We start from the raw sequence: 20,786 nt of genomic DNA on the forward strand, positions 1-20,786 counted from the left end.
TCACTGTGTGCTTGTTCCTCCTATTACAGTAACACCTGTCAGCTGATGCAATCTCTACTGCCATTGGCCAAGCCTCCTGCCACTCCTCTGAGGGAGAGAAGGCGGGGACATGACAGCAGGGTGAGGAGCCTAAGGACAGATGCAGGGGAGAATGCAGATGACTTAGGCAGTGGTGCATTATGCAAAGAAGTAGGCAGAGGGGAATGATGAAGAGGAAAGTCTATGAAAATTGAGCTAAATAAACGATCACATCTTGGAATACATGTGTAATTACATTGGAGAGATGGTAGGGGGAGTTGATTATTAAGTTAACACTGTTTAGTCTCTCTGGTTTGTGTTAGTGCACTCTATTATAACTTCTTCTGCATCACGTGTACTATCATGAAGTATTATAATCACAATGACATTTCATATTTAGAGAGATTACAGGTATAAGAGGTGCAGCTGCTTAAGTGTCTATTATAGGGACGTGCAGTCTTTATAATGTGCTGCCATAAAATGATACAGATTATATGTTGGACAAATTAAAAACACAAACAAACTGATATACACTCCTGAGTTAAATGCTCCGTTCGTTCGTACATCTTCACATTATCATGCGTCATTCCTTGAGACTTTGTCCTTCAGGCTCAGTGTGAAATGAATGTGAAATCAGCCTGGCATCACATAGAAGGTGCCACGCAGAGGTGGTGTCCGAGAGGCATGACGCGCGATGTGGCCGCGTCAGCGCACAGGCGGCCGCATCACATGACACGCGATGTGGCCGCGTCGCATTGCGTGTCATGTGATGCGGCCACCTGTGTGCCCCCCGGGCTGAAATCTGCCAGCCCGCGCCTGCTGAGAGGTATTTGGGGGAATACAGCAGGAATAAAAAGGCGTCAATGACCAGAAACAGGAAGAGGGGGAAAGTGTGACCACCGACAGGCAGGAATGAGAGGTGCTGTCCGGCGCTCAGATGCTTTGACGCTGGCAGGTGAACTTAAACCCAATATAGCTATATTGTACAGAAAATTCTCCTTTATGTATATGGTAACAAATAGTGATTTATACATTGTTTGTTTCTGAGCGCCAAACAACATTTTTCTTTTGTTTGCACAAGCACATTGGTCTCATTTGTCCTTGGCTGCTGCTGCCTCAAATCATTTTATTCATTTGTTTACATATCATTAATTTAAAGAAGCGCGCCTTTTCCTCTCTCACTATTTATTAGGAATAAGAGGTGACTGGAAATGCACAGACACAGATTCTAAAATGAATTTCAAACTCCATATACTTTATTTTTCTGTACCACCATTTATATAGCTATATTTATTATTCATAAGGTGTACTGCAAGCTGTAAGTGTTGTTTTTACCATGTGTAAATATTAAGACATGGTTTAGATACAGCACAATATTCTGCATTTTCCCCTGACCTTACACGAAATTGCTCTGGATTTATAAAATGTCCGTCAATGAGAGCAAATCACATGTAAATATATCATTTTCTAATAGAACACGTGGGATAAAAAAATCTGCAATTAATGAATGCAATAAAAATGTGGCCACATCTTTGCATCATTTACCTGTTCAATGACATAAAAGGAGAACTCTAAACGTTGTTTCTGGAGAACAGGTATAAGATGCCTGAAGAAAATCGGTAAATGTTCATAGCGGTTTCGGAATGGAATAAGGATTGCCACCTGCAACGAGAGAAAAAATCATCACCCTAAACAGCTGTGTTATGGTTTTAAGGTTGTATTGCAAATTAAATGAAACATCTGTTAAATTAATTATCAGAAGGTTGGGCAGTGAAAATCCAGCTTTGGGTGGTTTTCCATTAGGGATGTGCACCGGACACTTTTCGCGTTTTGGGTTCTGATTACCTTCAGGTTTTGGGTTCTAATGGGTTTTGCCAAAACACCCCCTCAAGGTTTTGGGTTCAGATTTTTTTTTAAAAAAAAAAGCATAAAAACTGCTAAAATCCATATTTTATTTTATTTTTTTTTTCACTCCTACGCTATTATTAACCTCAATAACATTCATTTCCACTCATTTCCAGTCTATTCTGAACACCTCACACCATTGTTTTTAGGCCAAAAGGTTGCACCGAGGTAGCTGGATGACTAACCTAAGCGACATAAGTGGGTGGCACAAACAGGACAGAGCACCGGACAGCACCACTGGACTGAGCAGGCCAGAGGACACCACCACACACCCTCCCTCTTCCCTCTCCAATGCCCGAGTGAAGATGGCGGCGGGTAGCGGGGAATAATATGAATCCGGATCTCGCAAGATCCGACGGCGGGATGATGAAGTTTTGCGTCGGGCGGGAATCCCCGAACAGTGCTCGGATCCGGGATTTCAAAAATCCGAACCCGCTCACCCCTATTTTCCATAAGTTTAACATTAATGTAAATTACCACCCGGGGATAAATGTATCAAGCTGAGAGTTTTCCGGCGGGTCTGAAAAGTGGAGATTTTGCCTATAGCAACCAATCAGATTCTAGCTATCATTTTGTAAAATGTACTAAATAAATGATAGCTAGAATCTGATTGGTTTTTCAAACCCGCCGTAAAACTCTCAGCTTGATACATTTTACCCCCGGTGTCTGGATTTCCACCTGATCTGGCAGGTCCCCAGGTATGTGCCGCGGTTCTCCTCACCTGTTAACAGACAACACACTGCCTGTATGAAATACTGCCTAGGCAGGGGTGAGAAAAGACTTCCGGTATCTGCCTTGGTCTGGGTTGAAAACGTAGATCCTGCCAAGGTGGGCTTTTATTTTACAGGCACAGATAACAGGTTACCATCAGGATCGTAGTGAGCATTGACAAACAAGTTCTGGATTGGGCGGAACACCAGACCCCAGATAAGTTATACTCTGCCTTTTTGTTTATTATTTATGGAATTACACCCAGAAACTACATTTTCATTTTCTGGTAGCACTAGCCTTTAACTACCATGAGATATAGGCATCTTTTCGCACTAAACAATAGTTCTGCTTTCTAGAGAAAAAATGAAGCGCTGAGATCCTTCATTAAGCAGAACTTACCATGTATGTGGGTGTTATCTTCTTGTTCTTATATGGGAACATTTGTGAAAACATTGATAGCAACCAGACTAAATTTTACTAGTGCACTTTAGAGACTGAAAGCAAATGTAATTGCTACAACTTTTTATCCTTGCACCAGTTTTAATAAATGTCCACATTATATTTAAGTATCATCATAAAGACAGCAGCTATATTATCCTATATCTATTATTCAATTATCCCTCTGTTATATTATACTAATATGCCATTGATCACATGACTGTAAAGACCTTAACTGCTTTTTGTAATAAAATCACTCATACCCTTTGTTTAGACACGTTTTGTTTAATTTTGCGCTTTAAAATGTTTATTTCTTTTGATTATAATAAGGACTTTCATGTCACCTGTTTTGTATTTCAAAAGTGATTTTGTTTGTGAGTGAGAGAGAATGTAAGTCCAATGGCCACTCACACATGATACATTCTCTCATAGCTACACTACCTGTATTTCAGTAACACAGCTGTTTCCTCTGAGATAAGGGCCAGTGAACACTCTGCTGATCTTTTACCTTATAACATTGCATGTATCTATCTCTGAGGAATGAGGACTCATTACTAAATTCACATACCTGTTCTGCACATACCACACTCAAACAGAAGAGACTTCAAATAGACTTGCCAAAGTGAATTAGCCAGTTGATCAGGCTCATTTAAATTTATACAACTGAAGTCTACATAATTCACGGATCACTACAGTGGATTATTATTCAAAGGGGCCAAATTAAAACACAGAACGCAGCGGATCACAGAGTCCACAAGCAGTTTAGTTTCTTAAAGCAATGAAAACCTCACACTACATGCAAAACACAGCTCTGTATTTTAAATAATCCAGTTTATTGCCATGACTAACATCCAACCAGATCAAAGCAGGGTTGAAATAATTGTATACTAAAACCATTTTAAGTAATCTTCCCTAGAGCTTTACAACTGAATGTGTCAGATAAATGGAAAATTGTGCAACAGCAATTTGCTCCAATAAAAATAACAGCTCAGCTGTATGATCTATTGATTACTGCACCAACCCATTTGTTTTAGGAAGATTGTTTGAGACTTAGAACTATGTACTTACATACAATTCCACAACTACTTTAAAATTATCTTCACCCACAATGTACTAGTGTTGAATAGTTTCCAACATTTTAAAATAATTTGCAGGGAGAGACTTTTCTGCTCAGTCGACGCATCTAATAACGCTGCATGAAAAACTTGGCAGACCTTGGAGCACCATAATCCCCATCATGACATGTTTACTCAAGTTGATTACAATGTACTTTTTTCATTTGGAAGTATTCCACCACTACAATAGGTCTTATCTTACAAAGCTGAAGGAACAAGAATAGATGGTAAAAATAGCATCTAAAGCAAGCAAAAAAGAAAAAGGTGTTTTGTGCAGTTGGTCAATATTAAAAAATAGGGACATATCTTTAACACTGGACTGTCTGCAAAAATTATGGTCACCCCCTCCCTGTAAGCTGCAACATCTCATTTAATGTTCTTTTCACCGAAATGGGATCCTCTTCACAGATATCAAGAACTACCTGAGGCTATAAGGTGATACAATTGGGATAGGCCAGGTTAATGACTCTAATTTAAAGGGTGTGTTTATAACTCTGAGCCAACAACACCTTTTGCAACAGTACAACAGCTCTACATGAATTTATTAGAAGTCACATGAACATTTTTTAATTTCCTTTACAAATCATACTCATTACAACAGCTAAAGATATACAATAGCACATTTACTATACCTTCATGCATTTGCTTTATAATGCAATAAACGCAGTGTCGTTACCAACTGCTCCATGAGCGAGGATTCAATATCACAAATATTTGAGTAATAGTAATGGTAAGCAACTATTTAATCCAAGTGATTTTAGATGTACTTTGAAGTAATTTTATACTTCATGATCATTACCTTGTAGCACAAACTTCCTCTTTTATGAAAATCAAATAAATCACTTCCTTTTTTTATAAAGAGCTGTAGATATTGTACACAAGTACATTAAAACACATTAAATTCCATTATAAGTCACCTCCTTATAATGCCATTCTAGCTATAATGCAGGTTTTGGCCTATGTTTTAAGTCAGCAGTATAAAGAGGGAGCAGTCCTCATCTTCTTACATTCTGTACCCCTTTCTAACCCCTTTGTAATAACATTTTGAGTTACAAGAAAAGAAAAAAATTGTTCAAACACTATTTATTTTAAAAATAAAAAAATAAAATAAAATACAGAAATAGAAATAAGGCCGTGGGCAAAGAGAAACGCCTGAAAACACAACTACAGCTATTCTGTTACATTGTGTTATTAAAGGAATAAAAGGACAATACAGTTACCCTGTTCTACTACATTCTTTAATTCTGTTTTTGGATCTCTCTCTACTGGAAATAATAGGTTGGGTAGAGGAAGCAAATATTTACTGGAGAAGCATTCATTTTTTTTTTTTTTATAAATCCAATTTGCCTACAGGAAGTGTCCCTGGGAATTTCCCTGTAACAAGATTTTCCCTAGTCACATAGAACTTACTATATGATGTATGTCTCCTAGATACAACTTCCTAGCTGCTCGTATTGCGGAACACAGGCTCAGAGTCACAGATTCAAAGTTTAGGAATGAGGCCGAAGACATAACTTAGCACAGCTTAACATTTTAGATCTATTGCACTTCGTTTACAGGTGGTATGTTTACCCTAAGGGGGTATTCAATTGTTAGCGAGATGCGTTAAAATTTCGCGCTCGAAAAAAAAAAACACGCTAGTTTTTTCCTGTTCGAGCGTGCGTTTTAAAAAAAAAAAACCCGCTCAATTCAATTGTTTTTTTGCATTCACCCCCTCGCGCTCTATTATTGGTCCTAGCGAGTTTGAAATGAGGAGTGGTTAAGGCACTCATTTTCCTATAAAAAAATAAAAGTAAATTAATGCAATCAAGAATGGCCCCAGCACTGCAAAGGAGATTGGGCCCCTACACTGCAATCAAGAAGGGCCCCAGCACTGCACAAGAGAATGGGCCCCCACACTGCAATGAAGAAGGGCCCCAGCACTGCAAGCAACAATGGCCCCCCCTGTACAGCAGAATTAAAGATTTTACAAGGAGGTACATTTTTTGAAATTTACAAACATTTGAACACTGGCCAAGCATGGACATTTGTAAGGTACAAATATTTGTGGGACAGTGTGCAAGCCGGGCCTTTCTTCGAAGGTAAAAATATTTGTTGGGACTTTGCGTAAATGAGTGTGTGTGTAAGTAAAGCATCATATAACTGAGGATTTCGTCCATGGTGAGTTTTTTTTTTTTTTTTTTTAATTAAAATCTATGGTGTACATGAGGGTGTTTACTGTATTTCTTGGGGTTTTATTATTTTTAATAAAGATTTGTGGTTGGAATGAGGGTGTTGTGCTTTTATTTAACATTTTGCTTTGTGGAACTACAGATCACAGCCAGCCGTGGGTGTAAGAGCATGTTGGCACTTGTGGTTCTACTACAAGTGCAAACATGCCCTGGGTGCTATGGGTACGCTGGTGCTTGTAGTTAGACAAGTAGCAGCATGCCCACACTATTTAGGACAACATGGCTGGCTGGGACATGTAGTTCCACAAGTAAAAAAAAAAATTATTTATTTTCTTTCATACAAAATCCCCATTTATTACCCTACTACCCACAGACCAGGGGTAGTAGGAAGAGCCCTATTGCTATCGGCACTGGCCTGGGTGTCCCTAGGGGGGTGGCCCGCTTACATTTTTCAGCGGACCACAATCCCTAGGGAATCCAGGCCAGCGCTGGACAGTCTGTGGGTGTTTAGTCATTATGGCCGTGGGACCCAAACTGCGTTTCCCACCCCCCCCCCCCTGTTATAGTGCCTATCTCCCCGGCTGGTTTGCCTAGTGCTGGTTCAATTAAATTAGGGGGAACCCTACGTCAAATTTTCACACATCAATAGCCTGCCAGCACTAGAGTGAAGACTAAATAGAGTGGGGAGCAAACGATTTCGCGTTTAAAAAATAAATAAAAAACATGATACTTTTTGGCACAACCCCCCCCCCCCCCCCCCCCCTCCCTCCTTAAAAACAAAAAAATAATATAAAAAAGTTTAAATACATGCACCACTATGGTTATTTCTAAAGGGGGAAATTTCCAAAAATTATTAATTACTATACACTTTTTTTTAGTACTTTTCTTTTTTTAGGTTACTTTTATGAACTTTTACACCTATTTTCTCAGTTTAATGTATATTTTTCTTAACTTAATAAAAAAAAAAATTTCTTTGAGCAGACCATGGAGGTGCGAGATAAAACAGCATATTTGCCTTTTTCACACTCGGCGTTAAAAAACAATTGAATAGCTTTTTCCACTAAGGGTTCGCAGCCAGCCTATACTTTAACATTGACAAACGCTTGGAGCGCGATAACACCGTTTCGGTAAAAAAAACAAAAAGATTAGAATTGCGTGAGAAGTTTTCGCGCTCGAAAATAAGGTAAAATAGCAAAAAAATTACTTTGCACGCTCGAACTTCCAAACTCGCTAACAATTGAATACCCCCCTAAGAATTGGATACATTCGTTTTAACATATACATAAAAATCAATCACAAAATAAAAAGTTCATTATGCACCAATTTTTTTAATCTATAAGTATGAAATTCTTTTTGCTGAGTGCACATAAATTAACACGTCTAAAACACCATTTAACACCTGCAGATACAGTATTATATATTTCCAGACAGAATAAAATAATTTAAAAACAGATATCACTTAAAAAAAAAAAGGTATGTGTAGACCATTCTATTCCTTATTTAAACTATGGTTTCCAAATACTCTACTAAAATTATTACGAGTGTATTTGATATATAGCCCTATACTGTGGATACACTATAATACAACAATATTATGAAAGTTGGGACAAGGTAAAAACAGTTTTCTATGGGTGTACAAAGCCAGTGTACACAGACCATCTTTTACACATGTACAATAAGAACACAGATTAAAGAAAGGAAAAAAAAAAACCGCAGAGTTATTGCAGCCATGAACACCAAGAGTGATTTTTACTGTAGACTAGACATTATATAGCACACATTATAAACAGACTGTATTCAGTTTGTTACCATTTTTATTTTTCATGTTTTATGTGGTTTTTTTTTTTAATGTGAGTCAGTATATAAACAGAGACTAGTTATCAAACCAGTTGTCTGAATCTTTTCTGCATTTTTACTTACATTTAAAAAGATATATTCTACTAAACTGACATAGTGTTTGGTCACAACATTCTTAGGGCTCAAGTATATGTATATCACCAACTTCAAAGTGTTTTGTTAATCACGTAGTGTTCTATATTAGGTCATTATGAAGATGCTCAGGCAACGGAGCCCTTTAATGCACAAATCAGCATTGTGGCAATAGTGCTGGCGGTTGGAGTTTCAGCAGCAGCTTTCAAGCTGCTAAAATAAAAAATAAAAAAGCATAAAAGTAAAAATTCCTAGCACAGTCCTTGCTTATGGAAGAAAAACCAACTTTTAAATATTAAATGTACATTAATAAAAAAGGATTTCTTCCTTGCAAAATTCCATTTAAATTCTGATGTCTGATGATATTTGGAGATAGGTTTTTCCAAGTCCAACAAATGTGACCATCATTTTATACTGTTGCACAGGTATTCATGCATTGTATTTTAACTGTACTCTGGACAGACTGTTTTCTTTGCACATACTATATACATATTTTGATTTTAATGGCATACTTTACCTTTAAGAATGCTTGTATGAATACATGTATAAAACAAAGTAATGTTCAATCCTTGTCTTTCTTATACTATGTGTAGAGGCACACTTTACATACAGATACACCTCTTCCATATGTTTTATGGCTCTTCAGCAGTAAACACTAAGTATATACATTTTCCCTTTCAATATGTAGCACCATGTGAATAAAACACCCATTAGAATGACATCACAGGCCTGTGGATCTCATGTCTGTTAGTGACTCAGTGCACTCTCACATAGTTATGGGGTCACAGCTTCTACTTATAGTCTCACCTTCCATCGAGGAGTGCAGTCTGTGGGTTTCCAATGTCCTCCAGGACCAATATCCATATCAGAAAATAGCTGGTGAATTTCCTCTAATGTGATCTCACTCATGTTAATATCTATAGGCCCACCTGCATTAACAACATTTTCAATTTGGTTAAATAACAATAGCTTAGTGTAACCACAATTAAGTATTCCCTGAAAGAATCAATAACCTTAAAATATAAGTTGGTGCAGTATGAAAAGGTATCGGATACCATTTATGAGTATTTAAGATATGTGAAACGTCTAATACCAGGACAGAAGGAGGAGAGAGGATATAATGAATACAACAGAGGTGGACAAATTAATGTATAATTCAGGAGAAAGACAGTCCGATCTAGAGCCCATAAGTAACTTTTAAGGAGCAAGATAACAGATAAGAGTCAATAGAAATGATTTTCAAAAGTTAGGCTCCAGGACTGATTTAGAAGTGGCAGTATGGAAATTAAAATGTGCAGTATGGAAAATGTAAGAATGGAATTTGATAGTTTTACAGCCAAAGCAGTAAAAGTGATGGTATGGCATACCACAGTCTATATAATAAATGTATATGTACATTTACACATGTGTGTAGCACCAGATCTTTCAAGTGACCAGGTGAGATGTGCAGCCATTGCCTATTGTGGGCACCATTACTGCCAATGTCTGAGTCTTTGAATCAGGCAGCACAAACAGCTGTACCTGCTGACGTTGGCACAATAATGCAATAGTGAGTGTAGCTGCATGCATAGAGCGCCCATCCGGATGATAAGAGCACGGTGCAAAATTACTTTGAAGTACAGGTTAGGTAAACTCTACTAGGGTGTATATAAAGTCAAATATGAAGGTAGGATGGATAGATTTAGAAAATAGATCATAAAAGAAAAAACAACCAACCAACAACACACTTGTAGGAGAAACCACATTGCAGAGACCCAGCTGTGGTTATAACTCAAATATAATATACGTTGCTCTTTTCCCCAGTCAGTATCTTTTACATATGATGCATAATGACACCTTTAAAAAAAACAGCGCCCCCTCGTTTCTTATTTAAGTTGTCTGTATTTTAATGGCAGCAGATTGCAGATCTGGCCTTCATACACTAGCGGAAGGTATTTTGAAGTGTCAACCAGAAAAACATGAAAACGCGGCCTATGAATTCACTGGGAATCCTACCATCACTAAGCACTTTGCGATTCATTACCATCACTGTGCCTAGAAAAGGGATGAACAGGAAACAAGTGCACTTTAAAGTGGGCTGCAAACATATGATGTGTAATGTAAGTTAAACACTTAACAAGATAAAATAATAATAACTGAATAGAAAAATATAATTGGATAATATGGAAATTGGTCAATTTTATATGTGTTTGGTTTTGTGAGCTTACGGTCATCTTACTCAATAGCTTAAAAAGTTATGTACTTCTGCTGTTGAATATAAAGGAAAAAGTATATCACACATTCCACTAACTTTTTATCATGAAGTACGAAAGCAGAAATGTACAATTTTGGAAGCTTCTTGAAAATTAATTCTAAAGATATGCAAGGTCACAATATTTAGACTAAAATTTTAAATAAATTAAATACTTACGCATAAAAGGCAGCTTTTCCGGACAGAGACGGTGTGGAGAGAACGTAAAGTTTTCAGGCAGATACATTGTTGACTGCGCAGTGAAATCCGTAGAATTTGTACCATCTGGATAATCTAGTAATAAAAAAAAAAGAAACCATAAATAGAAAGGATATGTAAAACCACCAAACTACTACTAATGTGCGATGGTTGTCCTTTGATGCATCTGCAAGAACAGTCAAGATCATCAAGCCATTTGTTGTGTAACACCATTATGCATACGAATATCTGCCAAGACACCGTGATTTTTTGCTAAAACCAATTAAACGTGCACTTGAACATTGTTGCACTGCTCAATGCTGCATACTACAGGCTTTAGATTGGATAAATGGACATAAGGTACCATATAACTGCAACAACATTTCACACAAATCCACTTCTCTGCTGCTCCTGACACAGTAATGTTTCATGCAATCTAAGTCTACCAAATCCTGAAAAATAAATCCCAACAAATACAAAATTTCCTTTCAGAACAGTGTAAACTTTTAAAGTGAGCAGCACAACGGTTAGCATTGCGCATACTTGCCAACTCTCCCGGAATGTCCGGGAGATTCCTGAAATTCGGGTCAGTCTCACGGACTCCCAGGGAGGCGTGGTAAGTCTCCAACATGCCGCAATTGCGGAGCTAAAATAACGCGATTCGCGGTGGATCGCGTCATTTTGGCCCCACCCCTCGTGACAAAACAGCTTATTTGTCACAGGGCGGGGCCAAAATTATGCGATTGGCTGCGCCCACCTCCTCCCGCCCCTCTCCCGGATACAACTTGCCAAAAGTAGGCAAGTATGGCATTGCTGCCTCACAGCACTGGGGTCAAGGGTTCAAATCTGACCAGGGCCCTATCTGTGTGGAATTTGTTTGTTCTCCCTATGTTTGCAAGACTTTCCTCCCACACTTCAAACTTTAATTGGCCTCTAATGAAATTAACCCTCTGGTGTGGGTGTTTGTGTAGTAGGTAATAGAGATTATAAACCAGAGCGGGGATTTATGTGAATAATTAAATATTCTCTAGAAAATAGCTGCAAAATAATCAGTAGGCGCTATATAATTAATTGCTAAGAAATAAAGTTACTCCCATTCCAGCCACATCTTGTATCCTCAAGCTTTCGCTAGTCTCCAAATCAACTGTTAAACAGATAAAAAACACAGGTAATTTGCAGATCAACTAAGTGCAGAGAACTTCTTCTCTTCTCCTTCATATACAAACTCCTTCATGTTCATATATAGTTTAAACTATACTTTAATGAGAACAGGATATCTATAAAGTTTGACTGTGTGAGTTTATGGTGTAGGCGTATATAACTTGCGGGGTTAGTTCTAAGGTTATAACATTTATATTTTATTAGAAACTTTGACTAATAAACTGTTAATTATTTAAGAAAACTAAGCTTCATTTGCCAAAAACTTTTATAACATTTTGGCACCACATATGCTGCAATACTTTATTACCCGATGTTGCTTCCAATATTGTGGCAATCATTCTTTGCACGTAATGGAAGTTGCTCAATCAATTTATAAGTACCAGCAGGTGCTTGAAAGGGAGAGGTTATCAAGAAAAGAAATACACGTAATTGCCCAGCACCCTCAGTCACCCAGCTAAACATCAATAATAAAAAAACTGCCTCCTATTTATAAGTAACATTAATAAATCTTAGTTACACACATCTGCCAATATATAATAAGCCACTTAAGTGGTGGATATCTTTGCACATGTTTGCAAATGTGTGAAACGAAGACTTCAACATTTTATTTAAAAAACAGCAGGCTGTTTCATGTAGTCTAAATACACAGGTCTGTGTTATACCCCATTTACACTGCCTAAAAAAAAAACAGGTTTTTGCCGGGTCGAGCGCCGTCGACCCAGGGCGGAGGCTCAGTGTGAAAGGGGGTGAGTGGAAAATCCTGGGTCATCAATTAGACCCGGAACTTTTGGAGGGTGTCAGTCTTGGGTTGCCTGCAGTGTGAACTGTGCTACCCGGGTTTTTCAGCCCAGGTCTCACATTAAGAAGCTGATCGGGGGATTAGGGACGCTGGAGGATTGCGTCATTTCAATGCTGCAGAGAAGAGAGAAAGGGACAAACACGACACACTGGCTAGATGACGAGGTGCGAGAGCTGTTGGCTGTTAGAGGAGAGGAGGAGATCAAAAAAACAGATCACACGCGCTATTGAGGATGCAACAGTTTACAATAACAGATCTAAAATAGTAACAGTATGAGATAAAGCGCAGCCAGCAACAGGTGGTAAATAAATTGAAGTGACTTCACTTCGCCACCCCATTCACGGTCTTGGATTTCTACCTCACCATTGTTCAACCAATTAAAGCTCCTCTTGTGATGACGGACACTAATTTCCAGAGCAGATCTGGGTTCAGTGTGAATGGGGTCTCCGAGCTGGGATGCTCTGTGACTCGACAAAAACCTGGCTTGAAAAACCCAGGATATTGCTGGGGCGGCGATGTGAAAGTGGCATTATTCTAACAATCCATTACAGCTCTGTTAAGAGGTAAAATATAAGCTCCCTGTTCCATTATAGACAGTTGAAGCCCCACCCACATCTTTAGGACAGTACTGATGGAATCCAACACAGGTCTTAAAGCAGAGATTGCAGCCAACTGAGCTGCTGTGACATCACTGGTCATCCCACTGTATATCAATCAAAAAATCCCCATAGTGTATTTCTCCACAGCAAGTAAGAAAACTCAGTCACTGTCTGCTTCTTTAGTTTGAGAAACACCTTCACACAACTGCTAGAATACTGAAAGAGCATGGTTAACATATTTCATTATTTCAGGTATATTATTCAGCTCAGTAGTCCACAAACTTTGATATACAGTAATGTCAGACACTGGCTTTATTCGCTCTTAACAATATCACATCAGTAATAGCAGCTATTATTCTGCTATTGCTCGTGTACGGACAGAAACCAGCACTGGAGCTGGTTTACGCAGTACTCCTGAGCATTTACATTTGTACACCCCTTCACAATCACATGACCCAGGTCCATTGCTTGGAACATGCACATGTATCTTCTTCAGCAATCCCTTATTTCCTATCAGACTGTAGCCAGGATTTTCATTTCATTTGTCTTTTGGGTTAGGTTTCTTTTTTGCAACCAGTGTTGTGGAATATGTTGGCAGGAAGAAATACTTTGCGGTCTGTGCATGGCATTGTACGTGGTAGGGTGTACAAATAAATACTATGAACAGCAGACCCAACCTCCCAGCAGATCATACAACACCATGTTTATAACATACAGTCTTCTATCCAGCACACATAGTAGAGGTCCTTCATAACACTACGTCACAATCTCATACAATCATATCATCACTCTCATAACATCATGAAAGACACCTTAGCACTATCTGGCTGGTCTTTGATGCATGAAGGTCCATGTTACAGCTGTTATCAATCACTGGGCTATACAGCATTGCTGTAACAATTGAACATTTTACTGCTAATGACTAGGGACAAGGTTAAAGTGAGGTGGGTTATTAGGTTCATCTGGATCATCATAATCTTAGCGACAGAACCCTTAACATGGGGAGTGTAACACAAGGGTCCGATAGCCATATCCCTTGTCTATGCAGTAGATACTGCAGTGGCAGCAACCAAGCTTTTAATCAATATATTCTTTCCCAGAGTTTCCCATGGAATGGTTGTTTATCTGTGTAATTACTATCTGCCTCAGTAGTTACATTCAGCACAGTCTCACATGCTGTAAAACAATTAGAATGAGAACTCTGTTTTTTTTAGCTTTTAGTTGTTACAGGAGCAGTCAAATGGGAACAGGCAAACAAAACAACAGTAACTGGTAACTGGGGCAAGTGACTGACTCTCTCAATAAATCCTTACACTATCAAGTTGGCAGCACTTACCATAAAGCTTGACATTAAATATTAGGAAATGCATACATATGTAAAATGTGCAGTTAAAAATGGAGGACATTTACAACGCGTAAAGTAGCTGAAGTACCGCACAATATCAACTTTGGTACCACGGTACACCTCGATTTCCGCAAGTACACCTAGGTTTTCTCCAAATTGCTTAGGATTATGGCACAGGATGCCAGAGTTTGTGTAAGTTTGCAATGGTGGAGAAGATGCACCTACGTTCCTGGAGCCAGGCAAATATGAGATTTCATTTTGCGGAGAGAGTCTATTAAATGTAGGTAACGGAACGTAGAGGGTGCATTATTAGAGGCATTCCTTGCTGTTTGGTAGTCAAATGCCCGCTTTCACTCCAAAGAAAAAGGACTTTGATTTTTTACCAGCACAGAGTTAGCAATCTTTGGGTCTCATCCCACATTGTTAATGGGACGCATAATGCACCCTAATGGCGTGCTTCAGTGGAGAAGCGCATTTCTAAGCGCACTCCAAGCAATGTAATAAAAAGCTTCACATGCAGAAAACAGACACGTAATAAATGCAGTCCTGACGTCTCCTGCCTTTCATGAGTAATTTCAAACAAAGAAAGTTCAATTTAATGAAAGGTGTTGTTTTAAAGTAATCAAGGCCCAAAGATAACGTGTCTGAGAGAAGATGCACACTACAAATACTAGTATAACATTCCCATATACACAGTGTGCCTCTCTGTACACCTAGGTACACTTTGCAGAGGCATATCCGCCTGCACCATATTTCAAAAGGTTACCTCCAATCTGTATTTTTGGCTAACAAACAGAAAGAAACAACAACTGTACAACCATAAATTTCATAGAAAGAATAAAAATATAGTGGGAAATAAATCCTTTACTACAGATAAGAAAATTAGAATACAGAGGTGTTCCATGATCATATAAACGCAGAAAGACCTAGGCGGAGTGCCTTTACATAGCTCCGGGATCTCAGAGGAGACTACTATCTTCATAATAGAGATAACGTAGGATGTGCTACTAAAATTATATTTTTTAAAAACACATGAAATGTAAAGTTGTACGTATGACTGTAAAATAAGAAGTAGTGGTGTGGTGTGAAGGAGGAGGAAAGAACAAGCGATGTGTGAATAATTTTAACTATTTTTACCAAAAGGCAAGAAGCATATGTTGCACATGTCTGAGTAAGCCCATATATATTTCAAGCTTTGGTGCATATGTGTGGTTATGTAATTGGTGTTGTGAAAAGTATTTATATAATGTTAGTGCAAGGGCAGCGAGTGTGTGTGTATATGTATGTATATATATATATATATATATATATATATATATATATATATATATATATATATATATATATACATATATATATATATACATATACATATATACACATACACACATACACACTGTGTGTACATTGTGTAGGTCCATCTAAAACAGCTCTGACCCTTCGAGGCACGGACTCCACAAGACCTCTGAAGGTGTCCTGTGGTATCTGGCAACAAGACGTTGGCAGCAGATCTTTTAAGCCCTGTAAGTTGCGTGGTGGGGCCGCCATGGCTCAGACTTGTTTTTCCAGCACATCCCGCAGATGTTCAATCAGATTGAGCAAAATATGGGGAATTTGGAGGCCAAGTGAACTCCTTGAATTCTGTCATGTTCCCCAAACAATTCCTGAACAATGTTTGCAGTGTGGCAGGGTGCATTGAAAGAGCCGACTGTCATCAGGGAATACTTGGTCTGCAATAATGTTTAGGTAGGTGGTACGGGTCAAAGTAACATCCCCATGAATGCCAGGACCCAAGGGTTCCAATCTGAAGATTGCCCAGAGCATCACACTGCCTCCACCAACTTGCCTTCATCCCATAGTGCCTCCTGGTGCCATCTCTTCCCCAGGAAAAGACGCACATGCACCTGGCCATACATATGATGTAAAAGAAAATGTGATTCATCAAACCAGGTCAGCTTTTTCCATTACTCCATGGTCCAGTTCTGGCACTCACATGCCAATTGTAGGTACTTTCAACGGTGGACAAGGGTCAACATGGGCACTCTGACCAGTCTGCGGCTATGCAGACATAGAGAGAGAGAGATATAGAGTGACAGATATAGAAATAGTGAGAGGAGTGAAGCAGAAAATCAGTAGGCGTTGTTCAAACAAAGTGTATGAACAAGTGAGAAATATATAGTTATGTTTATCATTTGCTAGCAGGTATGATGTATATTGTAATACATCAGCACCATAGCAAAAACATATTGCTGCTATAAACGTATTATATTACATGCAATAAAACCCTTCGAGGAGCTATAAACCAGCATTATTCCATAAGGCCAGAAATGAGTAGATGAATTTTCACCCTGTGTGGCAAAAAACACACACACTAAATCCTTCATACATGCAAAACTATTTTAAGTATGCATGCAGAGGAAAGCATAAAGACAAAGAAAAACTGTAAGATAGTGGTATAAAAGCAAAAAAGTGTAATATGAGGTATATCAAAGACAAATACGCTTCGTGGTACCTCCTAAAGCTGGGAACACATGTTATGATGCAGTTGTTTGACAGAGACGTAGACAATCAAATCTCTGATTAAGTAAGCAACAAACAAAAAGGTACATGTAGGCCAAATACAAATAAATAAATTAGTAAAAAGAAAATTTGTAAGTAACCGCTGTTGTTCTATGCTTACATTACAGGATAGTCAAGTGCACCTTCCAACAGTCACCATAAAGTGCGCTGCTAGGGTTAACTTTTAAAGCTGCTAGCTCCTAGGAAAATAATTTACTAACGTGCCCATTCCCCCTAGCTGAAGATCAGAGCCATAACTTACAATTCTCACGCCTGGGGCGAGAAAGACAAATGCCGCCCCCCAAGTCCTCTATTTTAACGAAATTAAACTAAAATATTTCAAAATTGCACCCCCCTTCAGCGTTGCGCCCTGGGCGGTCGCCCCTGTCGCACAGCCCTAGTTACGGCTCTGCTGGAGATACTGCAGTGCATCTGTTTATCCTGTGGCCCTTGTGTTTCAGCCTTGAGAACTGGAAATGGTTGGGAGGGTGGGAAGGGTGTAGGGGGTGTGAGCTGTTTAAGCACCATAATTTAATCTATAACAGAGCAAGGGGACCAATCACAAGGACCAGTCAAGAAAATGCAGCTTGTGATTGGTTCCCCCGGACACAGCCAACCTCCCCCCCTGCCACCATTAAAAATTATTGTGCGCTTAACTAACTTGCTGATCCTGTATTAGTATATGCAGCTGTTTTCTCTGAATATCGGGAGAGGGCACATTAGTAAAATGTTTTAATAGGTAGTAGTGCAGCTTTATATTTAATTTACAAACATTTCAGGCATGGTATTACAAAATAAGGAATAAAACTGTATCTGTAATGCCATGGCCATTAATTCTATTTAATTTGAATTTACAGAATACCGCCAATTTAATGTTGCCAATTCAGAAAATACATAGTTCACTTATTGTAGATGGCCTCTAATTGAAAATAAAGCGGTTAATAAATCAATGTGTCAGAGCAAATAACCATATCAGGTCTCGCAGACTCCAATAGTAACATAGCTGAAATCCTGGAGAATGGAAAGAGCTGGTACCTTGTCTTGAATTGTTTATGTATACAGATAGCAACTTGTCCTCCAATTGTTTAGAGATGCCAGTGTGAGCATTGGCTAGTGAGTACAACATCTGTATGTTTCACAGTGTGCTAAAATGTATGCATTACACAGAGTAATGTATACAATATATTAAAAATGAGGTATATTAGAAGTTCAGTGGCCATATAAAGGCATGTTGTAAAGGAAATTTGTGGCAGTTTGTACTACCAGTGTTATATTAGAGTAAAATGTTAATTAATCCATACATAAAATAAATTTTGCTATTTGTACACTCTGAGAATATTAAATTATTTGCAGCCATTTGTTGAAAATAAGGATAGCTCAGTGTCCAAGCTTTGTTCGATAAAGACTGCTTGCCAAGCTAGGATTATACCAATTTCAGGCACATTTGATTAGACTTTGAACATGTCACATTCAATCTTTTAATAAGGGGATACACTGAGATGAAGGGGGCAGGATTAGAACAACCATTAGAAAAGCTGAGTATTGGAATGTTAACAGACTTGCGAAACTGTTCATCTCAGCCATGTGTAGGCAAGTTTGACGCGGAAGAGGTTAGGCCAACATGTCAAGCATTGTTCACCTTTCTTTCATAAAGCATTTACCTGCAGATCTCTTCAAATTATGTAGGGCTTCAAAAAGGAAACACTGTTACCCTATTTTTATTGTCCCATGTTTGTGTAAATGTTAAATTTATGATAGGAAGATGGATATATCTAAATAACATGACATTATTCTGTTACCTAGAAGCCAGCCACTCAGAACAATGAAGCTTTGGGCTGCTGTGCGCTGCTTTTACTCTATTCCCCTTTCGTACATACTAGCATTAAAATTATATGCCCAAAAAGCAGAATTAATGCTTTCCAACAAAGATTAATACACTCTCTGATGCTGGTTCTCCAAAGATAAATGTAACCATATGGACCTGTACACACATGCTTTCAGACAAATGTTCACTTTGTTTCACATCAATGTTGACATGCTATTTAGATCACTGATTAGTAATCTATATCCATGTTGGTTTATTCAGTTGTTAAAAATAAGTTGTTTATTTGGCCTGAAAACAACCAAATAAATAGTCACACGAGAAAGTACAAAGTATAAATATACACTCACGCAGTATTCCTATGGTATAAATAAATGTAGTTAATTAAAAGGCTAGAGGAAAATATCATCCCTCTCCCTAGATGGCTAAGCTGCAAGATCTGTTTATGTCAAGTGAAGGAAACCATTGAGACTGTGTTTAGATTTAGAACCTGGTAATATGACCTGCAAGTCAATTTTCCTTATGTATTTTTATTAAATCAGTTTTTAAAATATTGTTTACTTCCATTAAAGTACAAAATGGTTGTTAGAATTTTTTAGATATACATTATATTAACTTTAAGACCGTTTCGTTTTCCAAGTTGGAAAATATAGCACTTCAGCAAGCATCTAGGTGCTATTCTTAGACTACTTACTGCAGGATTTCTAACTTGTCTTCGGTTACAGAGGGCTTGAATTTTTATACTATACTAATATTTTATTTCCTGCATAGATGCAACCTAGCAACCTCTTTAGTGCCATCAGCAGGCTCCTAACACAATGATTCAGGAGGAAGGGCTTAGTGATAGGTCAGTGAATACACCATCGCAGCATGAGTATGCCTGAACCAGTGCTTGAGGAGCACAATGTTGAGAGCAGATTTAGAAGCACGGAAGAGAGAGCTTCCCTAATGCTTCTACTTCTGTCCTCACCTTCCTGTTCCTCATATACTGGTGTAGGAGGAAGCATATGGTAGGAACTTCATGCACTGACCTTTCGGCAGGGATTTTGACCCTTGAAGAGTGAGGAACGGAGGAAAAAAAAAAAAAAAGCTGTTGCCAGGATCACCACAATTATTATTAGATTGACAACATATAAAACATATTTACCATTCCCATCACTTGAGCCTCACATTGTATCCCATTTCTCAAATCCCCTCTGTATGACCCAAAGTATTAAACTTACCACATTAAGCAATTGAAATTATATTAATATAAAATATTTAGCAATATAAATTCTATTTAACATAACATCACATACATTGCAAACACATGAAACAGATGAAAGTCTTACCTGTTCCATTGAGTGTACCATTTTTATTGGTATATTGTCTAAGCATATGTCCAATCGTTCGAACGTTGTCTCTAAGCATTATGCCTTGGGCTTGCACCATGAAGAGGTAGGTGTTTGCTGGAAAAATATAAAATTAGAAATCAGTCTGATAACAAACTCTAAAAAATCATCAATACCCCATGACTAAAGATTCCCAACAACAATGTTTAGGGTAAATTTGCTTGTGTTGTCTAGCTTTTCTTTAAACAATAAAATAGGGAATATAGAATAAAATTTACAACAATTACTCAAAGACATTTGCTTGGTACTTAAGATGGAATGTCACAGAAATTTAGCAGTTCTAAAGAAACTTAAGAAAGCTAGCAAAAACGTAAGATAGTGGCTACTCAAAAGTGGTACCTCAAAAGCAATTTAAAAAACACTATCACAACAAAATAAACCCCACCCACCATACA

The 20,786-nt window shown here is 38.2% G+C and overlaps 1 protein-coding gene across 2 annotated transcripts in view; it reads right to left on the reverse strand.

Annotated features, from left to right (window-relative positions):
* Positions 1-20,786, reverse strand: part of B4GALT6 (beta-1,4-galactosyltransferase 6) — a 157,853-nt gene that overhangs the window by 109,219 nt on the left and 27,848 nt on the right. For both annotated transcript variants that reach the window (XR_012692890.1, XM_075213464.1), the window contains exons 2-5: positions 20,332-20,448; positions 10,698-10,811; positions 9,095-9,216; positions 1,564-1,680 (exon numbers count right to left, since the gene is read on the reverse strand). Coding sequence is in view for 1 of the 2 variants with exons in the window: in XM_075213464.1 (XP_075069565.1) it covers positions 1,564-1,680; positions 9,095-9,216; positions 10,698-10,811; positions 20,332-20,448 (470 nt within the window). In the remaining variant the exon portion in view is untranslated. The remainder of the gene's footprint in view (positions 1-1,563; positions 1,681-9,094; positions 9,217-10,697; positions 10,812-20,331; positions 20,449-20,786) is intronic.

Source organism: Mixophyes fleayi, chromosome 5, assembly GCF_038048845.1.
Source record: "Mixophyes fleayi isolate aMixFle1 chromosome 5, aMixFle1.hap1, whole genome shotgun sequence".
Lineage (NCBI taxonomy): Eukaryota > Metazoa > Chordata > Amphibia > Anura > Limnodynastidae > Mixophyes > Mixophyes fleayi.